This window comes from Lithobates pipiens, unplaced genomic scaffold (assembly GCF_037356315.1).
Source record: "Lithobates pipiens isolate NorthernLeopardFrog02 unplaced genomic scaffold, aLitPip1_a1.2 Scaffold_18, whole genome shotgun sequence".
NCBI classification, from domain to species: Eukaryota; Metazoa; Chordata; class Amphibia; order Anura; family Ranidae; genus Lithobates; species Lithobates pipiens.
In genome coordinates, this window is record NW_027507758.1 from 299646553 (window position 1) to 299664315 (window position 17763).

Sequence of the window (17763 nt, forward strand, 5' to 3'; positions counted from 1 at the left end):
TGATTTTTAGTGTTTGCAGCTTTTCTTTATCTGTTGAGTAGCGTGGTGCACATTTTGAAATATTTATTTTATATTTAATATTTTTATTTTAAAGTGATTGTAAAGTCTCATTTGTTTTTTTGCCTAAAAATAATAAATAATGTTATACTTACCTGCTCTGTGCAGTTGGTTTTGCACAGAGCAGCCCTGGTCTTCCTCTTCTTGGGTCCCTCTTCGGCTCCCCTGCACCCCCCCCCCCCCACCCCACAGCAAGCAGCTTGCCATGGGGGCACCCGAGCCAAGCTGCAGCCCAGTGTGCCCATTGAGACACGGAGCCCTAGCTATCCCCCCTCCTCTCATTGGCTCACTGACTTTGATTGACAGCAGCAGGAGCCAGTGGTGCTCTGTTGCTATCTCAGCCAATGAGGTGGAAAGTCCTGGGCAGCTGGGTCTCTCCTGCAACATTGCTGGATAGAGACGGGCTCAGGTAAATATTAGTATTAGGAGGGCTGAAGGGGGCTGCTGGGCACGGAAGGTTTTTTATCTTCATGCGTAGAATGCATTAAGCTAAAAAAACCTTCTGCCTTTACAATCACTTAAGTGGTAAGGTAAAAAAAAAAAAACTAAATTCATTAGAAATCTACCCGCTAAGGCACTTTAGCATCCAGGCCTCATGAAAATCTCTAAACCAGGTTTTTTAATATAAAAAAAATATCGTTTTACTTTTCTTGTATAGCACACTTTACAAAACTAACAATTTATATTGATAAATTCTTGTATTTTTAAATACCAGTACAGCCAAAGATGCTAGGAAATTTGGAGTTGCTAAAAAATAAACGTACATACTACCCTCCATGCTGCAGCATCTGTGTGACCTTGCAGCTTGCCGGTCTAAGACAGGTCACCTCAACATTTATCCGTGAGCCCTCAAAGTGAAGAGCAGTGACTGGAACAGTCACTGGAGCTCCAGGCTGGGAAGGGGGCGAGTACGGCTGGCTCTGGCCCTCAGCTGTGCAGGTAGTGCCAGGTGTTAGTCAGGCTGCGGTGTACATCCCAACAATACTGGCAGGATCCTTCTCATACTTGGCACAGCTCTGCTCTGGCAACTGTTAGTGGGCAGTAGCATGCTATTGGCTGTTTCAGGGTCACAAGAGAACAAAAGAGAAGTATAGACAAAATAAAAATGTTGGCCATACTTCTCTGTAAATAGTTTTTCTTTAGGAGGGAACAAAAATAGGGACAATTATCTGTAAACACAGTTCTAGACTAATATGTCCATGTATTGTGTCTTCACATAAATCCAAGGCCTAAATGTGCTTGCAATATTGTATAGAATTTTAAATAGCCATTTAGTGATGCATGTTCAGGCTTTAGTGAAATGCATATTTGTTGAGAGTTCTGCAAAGACTGGGCATATTGTCAATAACATTTTGGGAATACACAGAGGAATGACTTCTGTGTCTTTCCTATGTGTTTAGTAATCAAAAGATTTAGCACAGTGTGCAAGAGAATTCTTTTCCTGATTTGGACACAGTAGATGTGACATTCTTTCAGCCTGGAAGATCACCCATTGATACTAGACCAGAGCTTAGATGTTCACATTAGCAAGAGCAAGAACAGTATTAAAGATTTCTACATTTCTTTTTTTTTTTTCTTTGGTGGACGAAAAAAAGAAAAAAAAAGAACTTCAAACATTCTTTAACAATGTGTACAGAATGTATTGCTGATGTCATTTTAACTGCATCTAAGAATATTAGTGGTATTTAGCTATTTTACCAAACACCATTGTCATCAGATTGATATTCCTGTGAAATGGTTATTCGTTTTTTTTTGGTTTTGCTTTTTTATCGTCCTTCACAGACCTCAAATAATTAAATGTTGAAACGCACTTGTCTTGGTTTCAAAGCTAAAAATGTATTAGTATTAGCAGTATATAGTCTATATTTAGAAAGTAGCATACATCAAATAACAAACTCCAAATTAAGCTGCATAAAGCGAACCTGAACAAGCTTAGAGTAAACTTGTGGATTCACTGTACCTACTGTTATAGCTTTGGGTACATAAAGCAGGACCACCCAGTGCTTGTTCATCTGTGCAGTTTATCTTCACAGTTTTAGGTGATCCCCAAGACTCCAGCAGCCTTTTAGGCTGAGTTTACACTGGTGCGATGCGGGAAACCTTGCGAATCCAGTGTGGGTTCCTGTGTCGCACCTGACTCGCAGGCAGTTCACACTGCCCTATGCAAACCACTAAGAGTGTCAAAACAAAGTTGCAGTGTGAACTGTCAGTTCGGACAGGAATTGGATTGCATAGGTGTGAACATCTATGCAATCCGATTCTGGTGCAGACAAAAAAAGGGTCCTGCACCATTTTGAGTTCGCATCGCACAGACATCACACACAACAGTGTGGTGAAAATCACATGCAATGTCTGGGATCGCGCTGATGTGAACCAGCACTTGTATAAATATCATTTACTCAACTTCCTGTCCAATGACTGGTCTGTCTTCTCCTGCCCTCATAACTTCCTGGTGGATGCAAATGCTTTGGTTGGCCTCGAAATAGGAAGGGGCGAGGGAAGGCGGGTGGTTTATGGACCAGGAAAATGTGAGGTTAATGGTTAATAATGAAATGCCAAGGTTTTGGGGGTCCCTGAGCAATCCAGAGATCAACTAAGCTAGAGAGCAGACACCTATAGGTGCTTACTTTGTAGCCCTCATTCCACCTTCTAAGATGAGATTTGCCTACAGGTTTTCTTTAAAGTGGTTGCAAATCCTTACATATACCCACTGAATTGACTAGCCCCAGGTGATACATAGAGATGAAACAAATCCTCCCATGTAAGTTGTACCTGTTTATCTGCGACCATCTCTTCTCTAAATCCATTTAAAATCCAGAATTTACACAGCTTTTCTGAGCTTTCAAAGGCTGGGGGCAGGGATCTGATTCCGCATACTGCACAGCTCAGAGAGAAGAGCTGCAAGAGAGTAATCTGAGACCTGAGCGGTGGGGGGACACCCTCCTCTAAACCAGAGTTTCTCAACTCCAGTCCTCAAGGCACACCAATAGGTCATGTTTTCAGGATTTTCCTTTAGATGAAATGGCTGTGGCAATTACTAAGGCAGTGAAACTGATCAAATTGCCTGGGAAAGCCTGAAAACATGACCTGTTGGGGCGCCTTGAGGACTAGAGTTGAAAAACACAGCTATACACTGTCGCATAGGGGAACAGGCTGTCAATTACAGGCTGTGTGCTGGAGCTCCCTTCCCCTCCATGCCCCTCTTCCCCTTAATCCCTTGGACTCAGCACAGCCGGACTGAAATGACTCGTGCAAATAGCAGAGGGGTGAGACTGCAGATAGAAATCACAGTGCTTTGGATTGTGACAGGTACACACTATAGAAGGATATGCTTTTTTTTTTTTAATTTGATGTCAGAGATTTACAAGGGGTTTTAAGAGACTTGGACAAAATGCTTTTTGTTTTTGGGAGACTCTTCAGAGATTTGAAAGCTCAAACTTAGCTTTTTTTATTCAGTATGTTTTTTAAAAATGTATTTTATGTTTTTTTTTATTCATTTTTATTACTGTTTGTGTCCTTTTTAAAAATATTCACTCTCACTTTTTGTCAAATTTATTTTTGTAACTATATAAACTTTGCATGCTTACCCTCGGCCTTATCTAGCTCCGAACACTAAGTGAAAAATAAAATCACCATGAATAGATAATAAACCAATTTGGTTTGTTACCCTATGTTTTTCTAGTAACATAGGAACGTTTTAGAATCTCTGTCAGGTTTTCATTGTTGCCGTAATCTAAATATAACTACGGCATTTAGTCCATTTAGCACCAGAGAATGACCTGGTTTTCTAGTGAAAGAATCCTCAAATGTACTAAAAGTAAGCAAAATCCTTTCTAGCTCCACTTATGTCTGAAGACAATATGAAAAGTAAATAAAAAAACATTGCGCATTGGGAAGCTCAGATAAGCACCTTTTTTTGTAATGGATAAAAATGTATACAAAATTAACTTACACAGCGACAGCTTGATCAGAGCTATCAACGGGAAACAAATCCCTTCACGTATTCGGTCACACAAGCAGAAACTGGTCCAGAATCAATTTCCACAATTGGGACAGAGCTGGCAGCCTTGAAAAGAGTACAGCCACTCGCATTGAGTGAAGATGAGAAGGTGCTTGCATCTTTAAATGGACTCCAAAAGTGCACTTTTTATATAACACTCTTCCGCATTCTGTTGGGGTATATTTGTTTGTTATGGTACTGAGGTCTGTACTATTCCATGTTACTGTACCTTTTATTTATTGCGCTTTGTGTTTTCCCATCTGATTTTACATTTGCATTTAAATTGTCCTTTTATTTATCATGCATTATTAATGCTTTTGCATAGAAATGCACTTATTTATTTTCATATATATATATATATATATATATAATATATATATTATAGAGAGAGATAGAGCACGAGGAAAAGATTATTTCCAATGCTGTACAGTGTTTTGCACCAGCCTATGAGTCGTTTTGAGTGCTCTCTATGCTGGAGTTTGACAGCTCCAGTTTTTGGTTTACATGATGGTTTAATTTTCGGGCCCAAACTGGGGGTCAACTTCTTGCTGGCACTGGAGACTGGATAGTTTGGTAATTCCCTGTCTTTTGGAGTCTATATAAAGATGCAAGTACCTTGCTTTCCCCATACCCTGATGGAGGGGCAGGGCCCCAGAAGATGTCAATGGTGGTGTTGACTGCAAGCACGGTCCTTTTTGTGGTAATTTATTCTGAGCATGTTGCTGATTTCATTTCTTCTCCTTTAAGGTGATCTTAAAGGTATTTTATTTTTATTTTTATAACAAACATGTTAAACTTACAAGCTCTGTGCAATGTATTTGCAGCCCCGATCCTCCTCTTCGCAGGTCCCCTGCCAGCTCTGCTGGCCCTTCCTTATTGGAGTGCCCCCATCGCAAGCACTTTGCTATGGGGACAATTGTGTGTGCTCACTCCCGAGCCACACACTGTGTGTCCATAAAACTCACAAAACAGGGCTCAGCCCTGCTCCCTCCTCACTAGCTGTGATTGATAGCAACGGAGTCAATGGATCTCAGCCAATGAGGAGACAGAGACCTGGGAGAGCAGCCACTCTCATGCACATCGTCGGATGGTTATGGGGCTGGTATTAGGGGACTGCGAGGGGAGCTGCATACGGAAGGTTTTTATCTACATGCATAGAATGCTTGAGGGTAAAGAACTTTAAGACCCCTTTCACACTGGGTCATTTTGCAGGCACTATTGAGCTAAAAATAGCGCCTGCAAACCGACCTGAAACAGCCGCTGCTGTGTCTCCAGTGTGAAAGCCCTTGGGGCTTTCACACTGGAGTGGTGCGCTAGCAGGATGGTAAAAAAAAAATCCTGCTAGCAGTATCTTTGGAGCGGTGAAGGAGCGGCGTATACACCGCTCCTGCCCATTGAAATCAATGGGGCACCGAGGCTATACCGCTGGCAAAGCGCCTCTGCAGTTTTTAACCCTTTCTCGATCTATAGCGGGGGGTAAAACTGCCCCGCTAGCAGCTGAATAGCACCGCAAATCCGATGGTAAAGCGTTGCTAAAAATAGCAGCGCTTTGCCGCCAACGCACCTCCTGCCCCAGTGTGAAAGAGGCCTAAGCTTTTAGAACCATATTTAATTGAACTGCTTTGGGCTGGCCCAAAGATCTCAGTTGTAATGAATCCTGTGTTCTTGATTGATGATTAAGTAAACAGGATTTTTGTACTGGCCATAAAATCCTTTTCTAGAAGTTTATGATGGGAGACAGGTCCCACCTCTCTGTGTTTATGATCTTCTAATACCACTTTTATAAAAGCTTAAGCAGAGTGGAAGGGGTTATACTTGGTTGACCAATGACTTCCTCCCAAAGGCAGCAGTATAACCCAGTAGCCTCAGATTCAACTGATGTTGTGTCCGTTTGATGAATTTTTGGAAAAGGGTTTTACAGTGAGAACAAATATTTTGTTATAAATATATCTGAAAATTCAGCAGCATCTCCTTTAAAAGAAAGAAATGCATTAAGACCCCGTTCACACCGAAGGCGTTTTGCAGGCGCTATAGCGGTAGAAAAAGCGCCTGCAATCCGCCCTTTAAACTGCTGTTCCATTGTCTCCAGTGTGAAAGCCCAAGGGCTTTCACGCTGGAGCGGTGCGCTGGCAGGACGTCAGGAAAAGTCCTGCCAGCAGCTTCTTTGGAGCAGTGAAGGAGCGGTGTGTTTACCACTCCTCCACCGCTGCCCCCCATTGAAATCAATGGGACAGTGCTGCAATACTGCTGGCAAAAGGCAATAATTGCAGGCGGTTTTAAACCTTTCTCGGCTGCTAGCGGGGGTAAAAGCACCCTGCTAGCGGCCGAAATGCGCTGCAAATCCGACGGTAAAGCGCCGCTAAAAATAGCGGCATTTTACCGCCAACGCTATGTGCGGCTTGGTGTGAAAGCCATGTAATGCAAATGCCAATTAGAGGATAGTTTGGGGCTGCCTGTTGAATGGAAAAAAAAAACTTACAATAAGTAATGAAATCATTTAGTTGTGCAGTTATCTAGCAGTTTGTTACTGTAGCACAAATATGTATTTAAAAAAGTGTATGAATTTTGTGAAGAGCCTGTCAGGAAAATATTTTATCATTAAATATTAAAATTCTTTAAGAAGACACACTTGTGAAATCTTTTAGTTAGATTTTAGTTATTGATTTATGTTCTGAAACGTAATTTACATTTGTCAGTAACTGGCTCATTTTAAACTGCTTATAAGGAATAATTGAGCCACCTTTCATAGCAGGATTCATTTTCCTCTGAATAAGTGCTTATAAATTATTCACTGTGTAAATGTTCCCAAGGCCGTTTATTAGCGTTCTGCAGCTTTTGTCATTCATTAGAGTTTATAATGCTTTGAGATCCATTGTTCTTCCTGTGATGTGTGTGTGTGTGTACCAAGCTGATGTTCCTAAACTCTCTTGTTTTAGGCATAATTTATCACTATGACCTGACCAAAGGTACAGAAGAGCCAAAAGTTTTTCGGGAAGTTACTGTCAAAGGTTTTGATCCATCGGACTACCAGACAGTACAGGTGATTAAAGCTGCTTTTATACATTTGCATAAAGAAGTATTGCATCTTTGTTCTGATTTATAGTCCTTTGAAGCTTCGGTAGCTCTGTTTTGATTAATGTGTCTCCTGGTTAGAGGTACGTAATCTGTCTCGATGTGGGAAGACAGCTGACTGCATATCCTGATCTGCCTGTTCATATTACGTGGGCCAACTATTCTCTTAAGTCCCATCACTTCTGAGGAACACAGTGTGATGATGGTTATAATGACACCTGTCAACTCTGCTCAAGCCACAGAGCTAATAGATCAATGAGTGTCATAAGAACGTGACTTCTATTATGACACAGTCTGAGCTAGAAAGTGTCTGAAAGAGGATGAAAGTCAGTTATTTCTTTACAGGCCTTTATCCTGATATTTACATTTTAATAGATCAAAGTTTATCAAAAAGGCACCGCTAAATATCAGACATGTTTTTAGCCTTCACTGTTTTCTTAGTGCCATTTTAAAATAGTTTTTGAGTCTGGTTTCATTCATACTCTGTGGTACACCAGTATTCCTGTGATTAGACTCTCAGCAAACATCCTAGCGAAGATAACAGAAAAGTGACTGAGACAAACAGAATGGCTACAGCTACTTTATAGATGGTGATAATCGGTTACCTACCTTTTTGGTTTTAGAATTGTGGATTTGGTCAAAAATAAAATGTAGTGTTGGTGCTGTGGCTAGGGATAAGCAACGAGGTAGGGCTTGCAAAAAGAATTTCCCAATGTAACCTTTGGGTACTATGCATGTTTAGAGAAGAATATTTAGGTGGTAAAAAAAAAAGAAGCAAAATGTATACATATACATTTTTTAAGTTCAGCTATATCAAAGAAAAATACATTTAGTGAATTGGTAAAAAAAAACTAAAAAAAAACTTGAAATGCTCACACTCCTTGACCGTTATAGTGATGGTAAGGAAGTAAACAAAAAAAAAAACTCTTACAACGTCTATTCCAATTCGTTCTCAGAAGGAAATAATTCCATTCTGACCCATAAAGGCTACATTCACACAGGCGATTTAGGCTCTAAACAGCTAGGTGAAGCAGCCCACACTATAATGACAGGTCGCCGACAGCGGTTTGCACAGCCAGCGTCTAGCTTAGGTGATCGCTGCTTGAATGCACACAGGCTGCAAATACTTTACCTCTGCACTGTTTTTCTATTGAGATTGGAAGCACCCTTATAATTTTTCTCCCCCTAAGTACTTGTCTTTTGTATCTGTTTTGTGTGGATTTTCTTCATAAATAGTAATTTCCCACTGTGGATCCAGCCATTTCTACCATAATGGTGGAGGATGCAGCTACCTTGGAAGCCTAAAATTAGTTTTTAAAAAAATCATTAAAAAAAACACCAACACAAGGTGGGCAGTAATTACATTTAATGAGAAGTGTCCCTTGTGCTGGTGCCACCTGACCTAGTTGAAATCTTCCATCCTCAGACCACCCCCCCTCACACACATACATACACACATACACCCGCATCGTTAATCCACTAATGTTGTGGGGGTTAATCTAGCCGATGGACCTGTCTTAGGCACTTTTCAAGAGTACCAACTATGCCCGCCCTCCCCTCCCCCCCCCTCCATTCATAGAAACTGTTCTATAGCATCTATCTATCTATCTATCTATCTATGAATGGAGGAGCAAAACTGTTCATTCATCCACCTGTCCTTCATTCATACAGCACTTTTTTATTGATAGTGCAGCTTTTATAAATGGAGGAGGGGGCAGACTATGCCCACTATACCCTTTTCCACTCTGTTCCCTCTGGCAGGTCCTTCTCAGCACCTGATTTTGGTTGCAACTTCTGCATGTCCAACCATGTCTTTGGTTGATCTCTTGCTTGTGAATACATGGAGCAGATAGTTGTAGTGTTGAATTTCAGTTGTAACTATTTAGTAAAAACTTCCTGTCTTATTTCTCGCATGTGTATCCTGTCATTACACTTTGGTTACACTGCTGGATTACAGAGCTCTTTTGCAAGATGTTTTTGATCTGCATGGCGCCTCTTGATAATATTATCATGTTTGTTACTGTTGGCAAGAACACCCATTTTCCTAAACAAAAGAACTCTAAGGAGCAGACTATGAAGTCATCACGCTTACAGCTTCTTTGGGTGGATTGTGAACTTTCTGAAATTGCAGGAACAGACTCATTGCTTGGAGTATTGGGGTATGGTCTTGGACACGTCTTGAGCCACAGTGTTTTTTTTTCTCTTTAGACTCTTCAGTCTCAGGTCCAGAAGACTCTGGACTCTCCATTTTTGCATTAGAGTCTGGAGACAAATAGTAGCCAGTTCAATTTGCTCAGTGTTACTCCAGACATCTACAATGCTATATTCTGTTATCGTGGGGCAAATCACTCCCGTCTCTGGGCTGGTTGATTCGGATGACACCAAGGACAATTCTCTCTCTGAATAGAATCGGGCTCTTGAGTCAGGGAAGTCATTTCTTCTTTCTGAATATTCCCGTGCCAGGCTCCAGATCCAGTTTGTCAGACAATGCTGTGGCAGTGGTGTACAACCATCAGGTAAGAACCAGAAGTCAGTAAGGAAGGTAGAAGAGATCTGTCCAGGACAGAACTGCATGTTCCAGCATTTTCAGCTCAGTGCTTTCCAGGTGTAGACAACTGGCAGTCAGATTTTCTCAGCTGGCAGCTCCTGGACCTGAGAGAGTGGTCCCTACATTTTATTTTCTGTAACCTCTTCCTCCACCTATTAACAATATCAAAATGAAGGATGGTTGGAGATGATGATCTTCAATGCCCCAGATTGGCCTAGGTGTATGTGATACATCGACCTGGTATACCCTCTAGCCGACCCATTATGGGCAATGCCAGACCATCTGCCAATTTTCAATCTGTCTTCTCGGTTACTGGCTTTAACAGCACGACTGTTGAAGCCTAGGCTTTTAAAGTACTGGAGCATCTGCGTCTGTGATTTCTATGATGCTCAATGCTAGGAACCCCACTTACTGCAAAGTATATCATAGGACATGGAAGGCATACTTCACTTTGAGGTTTCACTCCAGGGTTTTTTTTTTATGGAATGAATCCTCTCCTTCCTGTAGATGAGTCTGAACTAATGTTTGACTCTCAGCACCATTAAAGGTCACGTGTCTGTACTTTCCATTCTGTTTCACAGATCATTGAGCTCTCGGTCTTTTTAAGACTTTCGGGCGAGGGGTCTGCCACGTGGCTCCCCCAGCCTCTCTGTGCTTCAGAAATCACCGTTTGAACCCATTAAATCCATTTCCTTCCCCTCTAAGCTGAGACCTAGGGTGGTTTTCCTTGTAGCTATCACCTCTGTAAGGTGAGTTTTTGAACTGTGGCTTTATCTTGAAATAATTTTTGGTCCTGCATAGGGATTAGGTGATGCGAGGGAGCAGGAGTTCCTTCCTGCCTAAGATAGTTTTGCTTTTCATCGTAAAGAGGAATTACATCCTTGCATTTGAAAAGTCAGCAGCTATCAGATACCATGACTGCTAACTTTAGGAATATTTAAAAGCCCATGAAATCCAGCACTGTCTTCCAATTCAACCGATTATTCTCAGGGCTTTGGATCTTCCACAACGCTATATTGGCTTAGGGATCTAGCTGTCACTTCCTTACGCTCAGCTGGCCCCCTACTGTGCATGGTCAAGACAATGGCCTGCTTTGAGACTGGTCTTTTAGCCTCTCAGGATGTGGGAAGGAGAATTGGGAGGAGGAACTTGGGGCGGGCCGAGGTGACGTCATACTCGAGCAAGAAATTATGGAGTGGGTTACACCGAACAAAAGTTACTTGTACTCTAGGGGGGAAGGGTATTATAAACTATGAGCTTTCATGTACAGGAAAAAGTCCAAATTAACAAGATGATTGTTTTCCTGTCCCTTTGTCTGGCTCTGATTCATAAAAAAGGAAATGTCCTTCCATTGTCAGGATGTGGTTTGAGCTATGTGAGTTTTACCTCTCAGCCACTGCTTCTTTCAGAAAGATATTTTTTGGGGGGTTTTTTCTTTGCTTCAGCTTCTCATTTGACCATTTCAAGGTGGTTCAGACAGAACATCATTTGGGCTTATGGTGTCAAAAACTGGTTTGTCTTCTTTTCTGTTATTGAGAAAACTTGCCTTTTAAAAAATAATTATAAATGCAAAAATTTTTTGCAGGTAAAAAAATGTGAATTTATTTGTTTTATTTCTAAGGAGCGTGCAGAACATTGCAAACAGCAGATCATGGGTGCAATGTCCAGACTCTCGGGATAGTTGTCTGCTTTTACCTTGTACAGGCAGGCAGGTACCTGAGTGCAGGAAGATCAGTGGAGTATGAGGATGCTTGCCAGCACTATTGCAGCTCATTGACAACTACAAGCTGTCAGCCACAATGGCTGGTGGTACTTGTAGGCATTCATTCACAGGAAACTGTTTTAAAATAGTGACAGCAGGTGCAGGTAGAAGAACCCCATCCCACTGTCGGGAAGGTATGTACCTCCTTGGGCTTTTTGGCATCAGGCAGCTATTCCTCAGATTTGTAAGGCTGCCACCTGGTCTTGTGTTCAAACTCTACGTTGCAACAGGTGAGTGTTTTTGTCTCTTCTGATGCCAGTTTGAGCATAAGGTCCTTCGGGCAGCCCTATGAGCTGCAAGCAATCCACAGTTTCGTGTTGTTTACATCGGGCTTGTTGACAATTATTTTCTGTGTTGCTGACCCCTCAGTTGGACTGCTGTAGTATGTCCAGATTAACTAAGGGATTGTTTAGGTACGTGAAGACGATATTTCGCCTCCTTAGCACCCGATTTATCCTTAAATTACCATACTATTGCCCTGCAATTGGCAGGCAGTTGCAGTGCGGCTCTGGTGATGTCCCATAGAACTGTCTTAGATGCATTGCCGAAAGCAACGTGCTGTTTAAGGTTTGCTACAGCCATGATGCTGTGAGCGGCTGTATCTTTAGTGTTCAGGTAGCCAGTTGGGGGATGCTGAAACCGGGGTTTAGCCACCTGGTTTTACCACCCCTCAACTTCACATGTGAACGAGCTCTTGGACTTATTGTGTCCCTCAGTAGACTCCAAAATTAGGATTATATGGTGAGGGCATAAATCCTAGTTTCTCTGCTTTCGGTAAATTAAGTCACTGATCTGGGACAATCATGCAGCAAGTCATAGTAAGGTCAGATGTCCTGATCTGCAGACTTAAGTATACTTTCATAAACCACAATTTGAGATGACAGCCTACATATTGTCTATGTATGTCTTATAGGATATGGTATTCGTAGGTTCACAGCGGCACCTAGGAGCCAGTAACCTTTGAATATTATCTAGGGATGGATGTTCCACACCCAAGCCCCCCCCCCCCCCCCGCAATACTTACCTAAGCCCAATCTGTACTGTCTTTATTATCACTTTAAATTAAACCGGATTGAAATCCTTAAAGAACAGCTCCACTTATAACTGATAACCACGTAGAATCAGACGCCACTTCTTGACATGGTCAGACAAAGCCTATAACCCATAGAGAGCAACTATTTTGCATATTTGCAGCCCTCCCAGCTACAAAAATGTTTACTGGTATTATTTAGGCCCCTTTCACACTTGTACGACTCGGAACTGCAAAGTCGTATGACAAGTCATTCGCCATGATTTCCAATGACTACCATTCATATTAGTGCGACTTCCAGAGCCAGAGAGGGGAGAAGAGCCAAAGAGGGGAGAAGAAGTCGGAAGAGACCCCGGAGCTGCCTAATAAATTACTTTAAAAACCTGTGTACTGTGTTTTATTTTTTACACTTTTTTTATTTTTTTATGTGAATGGGTAGGGGTACAATGTACACCATACTTATTCACATAGGATGGGGGGCCGGGATCTGGAGGCCTACTTGTTAAAGGAGGCTTCCAGATTCCGATAAGCTCCCCGCCGCGGACACCGACAACCAACAGCCAGGGTTGTCGGGAAGAGGCCCTTGTCCTTATCAACATGGGGACTAGGTGCTTTGGGGTGAGGGGCGCAAGGCCCCCACCTCCCCCATGTTGAGGACATGTGGTCTGGTACAGTTCAGGAGGGAGGGGTGCTCACTCGTCCCCACCCCATTTCCTGACCTGCCGAGCTGTGTGCTCGGATAAGAGTGGTATGGATTTTAAAGGGGACCCCCACGCAGATTTTTTGGCGTGAGGGTTCCCCTTAAAATGCATACCAGACGGAAGGGCCTGGTATGCTCCTGGAGGGGGAACCTATGGCGTTTTTTTGTTTAAAAAAAAAAAAAAAAAAAAGATCCCTGTTAATTGTAGTTGGTCGCAGGGCAAAGTCGGATCCACTGTCGTACAACTGTCAAGTCGTAGAAGTGTGTATAGGGCCTTAGAGATTTGAACAACTCTGGCATTGGAAACTGTAGATATGTGCATATGTTAAGAAAAAAATGTAAAATACAGCTCCTTAGAAGTAAGCGCCAAATGGTAACTTTAGTTCCATGGAAATCTCCTATATGCACCATGAGTGTTAAACCAGACACTCTCAAAATGCTGACTTCTACTTGAGCTTGAAATTGAAGCTTTAGCAAACCCTAGGCATTCTGCAGTGGAACTCGTATGCCTCATGGTTGGCTGCTAAAGTGTAGCAGGCATTTTGTGATTCTGCTGATGCTTGTTGAAACTGCAACTGGAAGCTCCAATTAAAAGCTTTGTGCGTTTGGGTTCTGGGTACCCAGGAGATGCTTTCCTTGGAACAAATGCTGTACGTAGGCACCTTTTTGCTGGGGTCCCTTAAGACCCTAAATTACTAAATTATTATTTTTTTAATGACAGATGCACTTCAAAAGCTGACTAAAGCTGCATGAAGAAAAGATTTGTAGACAGTATCTGCCTTTTCTTATTTCTTCTGTTATGTCTTCTAATAAACCACAGGTGTATTTTAAACTGTAATGTCTGTATTAAATGAAATGATGTACTATTGTTCTCTAAACAGAAAATGCTACTTTTCATCAGAATTGGTTTTCTGTGACTAAGGTACCATTGTATATTCATATATTTTATATCTAGATTTTATTATTAGGATTTAGGTCATGGTCAGCATAAAATATGTATTTTCAGCTTAAGAGTGTTTATTTTCATTTTAAATTGTCTTGTGCATATAGGCTAAATAGAATTTAAAAAGTTACTTGTGTCAGATGGCCATACACACAAGTTAGTGTTTGTTTACAGTTTATGTAAACCTTAAAAGCCAAAAGCTGTTATTTGCTTCTTTTTTCACAGTCGAATATATTTCAGACTTTCTAATTATTGTCTCTATGAAAGACTAAAAATGGCGAGCCTGCCAACAGCCCTTCCTTTCTTGGGCTAACAACGCCAACCAGGGGCTACAAATCTTTTGGGAGCATTGTCAGCTTGGCTGTGCCCTGGCTCTGGACATGGAGATTGCTCTGCAGCCAACTATAACTGGCATGACAGTTGGAAGTAGGATACAAGGGCTGGCTTAGCTTTTTTTTTTTTTTTTGGCAGTATAACCCGACTGTTTTCTATAGTAGATCTAGAAAGTTTTTTTTATTATTTTTTTTTTTTTTTACCTATTTTCATCTACAGATAGAAATTAAAATCATAATGTAAAACAATATCATGGAAAATTGGATTTCATTACTCCCTTTTAAAATCTATTTTCTTGGAAAACATCTATGCCAGGGGTGGCCAACCCGCGGCTCTCGAGCCGCATGCGGCTCTTTGATTGGTTTCCTGCGGCTCTTCGGGCCGGTTCGGGCTGTTTCATTGCGGTGACAGGCAGCCCGAGTCTCTGCACTCCTCCGCTCCTCCCACACATCAACAGCCAATCAGCGTGTAGTGTCCCCAGCCCGCCACATTTGAATACATAGGCGCTGGAGTGAGGCTGAAGGGGGGCAGAGGAAGGAGAAACACGCTGTATCTGAAGCCGATGAGATACAAAAAGGTATGGCCACAAGTGTGCAGGTTACTGATCTGTCCTCCCTGTCTTGCTCTGTATTTTTATTTTTTTTTTATAAAGGTTTCACCTGAACACTGATAAGATCTGCTCAGCACATTCTCTGTCTGTTGATAGTGTGACACACTGCTGGCTGTTAACCATTTCAGCTTCTTTTCACTTATTTATCCAGAGCTCTGTGTGTGCTGCATGCTTTCTGTGATGTTTTTTGGAAGAATTTACTGCTAGTTCAGGCTAGAAGACCCATTAACTGTTTATTGTTATCCTGACCAGTTCACTGTTTGTAAGACAATTTGTATTTTGGAAATTAGATGAGCTGCTGTCTTCTGTCACATGGATGTACTTTCAAAGGAAGATTACTGACTTGATGAAAATGACTGACCTGTGGTCTTTGTAGTGTTAAAACAGTGTGTGACATTTACAATAAATCCAGCTGAGCAAAAGTATGTGTGTATGAGGAAGGGATGGGGTGATGTTCATGTGTGCCCATGCGTATGATGTGGCTCTTTGCGGTAACTCGGTAAAAAATGTGGCTCTTGGTCTTCGTCTGGTTGGCCACCCCTGATCTATGCTATTGGACACAGCATATCTTTTTTTTTTTTTTTTCCACTTTGCTTTGTTGACCATGTTTGTTGTTGGTTTAGTTTATTTTTTCTGCAGTTCAGGCACTTCTCCAGCTGTTTTGAATTTTTTTGGGGGAAAAAAAAAGGTATGATGCAGCTCACATACTCGTAGACCAGATGAGATGACAAAAATCTCAACAATGGGACGCCTGTGTATTAGCTCAAGGTGTCCAACCAGTATAAAAAGAAGATAGACCAGGAATCAAATAAAAATCAATACTTCAATTTATTCACAAAGTTCAATAAAATTATATATGTAAAAAATCCATACATATCCATTTGTGTGTAACAAGGTTTACATGTGGTAGAGCTGCTTGGACACCACTGTAGTCAGATGATTGGTGATTCACAGACCCGGTCCTAGGGGAGGTGTTACCCGAAGTCAATTCTGATGGAGTAAAGTTAGCTGCTGGAATGCGGTAGATGAAGCCACTTGGGGACACAGGAAGGTTCGGCCATTGGGCCAGAAAGGCATCACAGTCCTACAGATGGCGGAAGAGGAGCCACTCAAAACACAGGAGAGCTCGGCTGTCGGGCCAGATATTATGTAGCTGGCCTGGCAAAAAGCCACGGGTGTCTCCAACCTCCAGGAGGTCAGGAAGCCACAAGTTTAGCCCACACAGGGAACCTACTGCATGCCCCTTTCTCAGGTCATATGAGTACAACCAACATTAAATAATTATATACAGGGAAAGTGAGTCATCCAAGACGCTCTCGTGTGTTAGTGATATCCCATGTTTTGTGAGTCATTTTAAAAAATGCAGTCAAAGTTTCTCTTCCTGCTTCCTCATGTTGCTTTTTTACAGATATAGTTTTATTAAACTTTGTGAAGAAATTGAATCATTGATTTTTATTTGATTCCTGGTCTATCTTTTCTTTATACTGGTTGTACATCTTGAACTAATACACAATATAGGCGCCGCATAGTTTGAGTCTTTTTCCACCTGTTTTTTGGTAGATTGTTAGTTGGTTCTCCATTAGCTGGTTGAAACCAATTGCTTCTTTAGGGAATATTTTCTTCCTCTTAGTGCACCAGGTTGATTCTCTGTGCCTCTCCTTGGTTGTAGCTACTTCCGAATTTGTTTACCATTTTTCATCTAGCCTTTTTTCTGGTTTTGAGTCCTTTTCCTCTGGTTATTCTCACAGGATGACCTTTACTTTGTTGGATATGTTAGAGGCTTTTGCCCACTCCTCAGTTGATCGACGTTTGGATAGCCTGACTGTTTAAGAATTGCTACAATTCCTGTGTTCCTCAATGGATAATAAAGTAAATAGGATTTTTGTACTTGCCATAAAATCTTTTTCTTGAAGTACTTTAAGGGACATAGGTCCCCCCTCACTTGATAGTAGCTTTATGTACTGCTTATTTGCAAAACTGAGGCATGATGGTTGGAGGCTAAGTTATGAGGAATGGCATAATGTTTTTTGTTTGCCAGTTCCCCAAACCCTTGAAGCCGATCAATCTATTACTTTTTACTTTTTATTAAATTTGAAGCTGATACAGTAGCACTCTATGCGAAGTCTTTTGTTCCATATATACTTTAGCTAGCTGATCTGCTGCTGGTTTTTGCCACTACTTCCTGGTCTGTTGAAAGCCTTCTGGTTTACCAATTATGGGCACCTGAGCGAGCACCTGGGCTTTTCTTCAGTGGATCAGAGATCCAGTCAAGCACTGTATGGACCTCCCTGTGTAGGGGGTTTGCAGGCTTTCTGGTAAGCCTCCATTTTTACTTTGGTGATGGGGGTCGCACAGCTGGGTGTTTGATCATCATTTCAACACATTTAGCAATGGATGTGGTTACACATGGACTTTAGTCCCATATGAATTAATGCAGTGATCTGTGCTCTTTTTGTATATTGCACTGGTATTTATGCTTGAAATTCATTCCTAGCTGAATTTTAGGTTTTGCACAATTGATGCCACTTATTGCACTTTAATTAGTATGTTTTATTTACTTTTTTGCATATCCCTTTTTATGCAATATTTTGCTATTGATTTTCTATATTGTTCATACTCTTTTGATTGCACTGAATGCACTTAGTAATCGTTGCACCGTTTTTAGCGCTGCACTTCTTATTTACATAATTGTTTCTATAATTCTTGTG

At 41.5% G+C, this 17763-nt stretch overlaps 1 protein-coding gene across 1 annotated transcript in view; it reads left to right on the top strand.

Moving 5' to 3' along the window:
* The window catches only part of PREP (prolyl endopeptidase), a 208517-nt gene that overhangs the window by 127743 nt on the left and 63011 nt on the right, over positions 1-17763 (top strand). The window contains exon 10 of the mRNA XM_077487181.1: positions 6994-7097. Coding sequence (XP_077343307.1) covers positions 6994-7097 — 104 coding nt within the window. The remainder of the gene's footprint in view (positions 1-6993; positions 7098-17763) is intronic.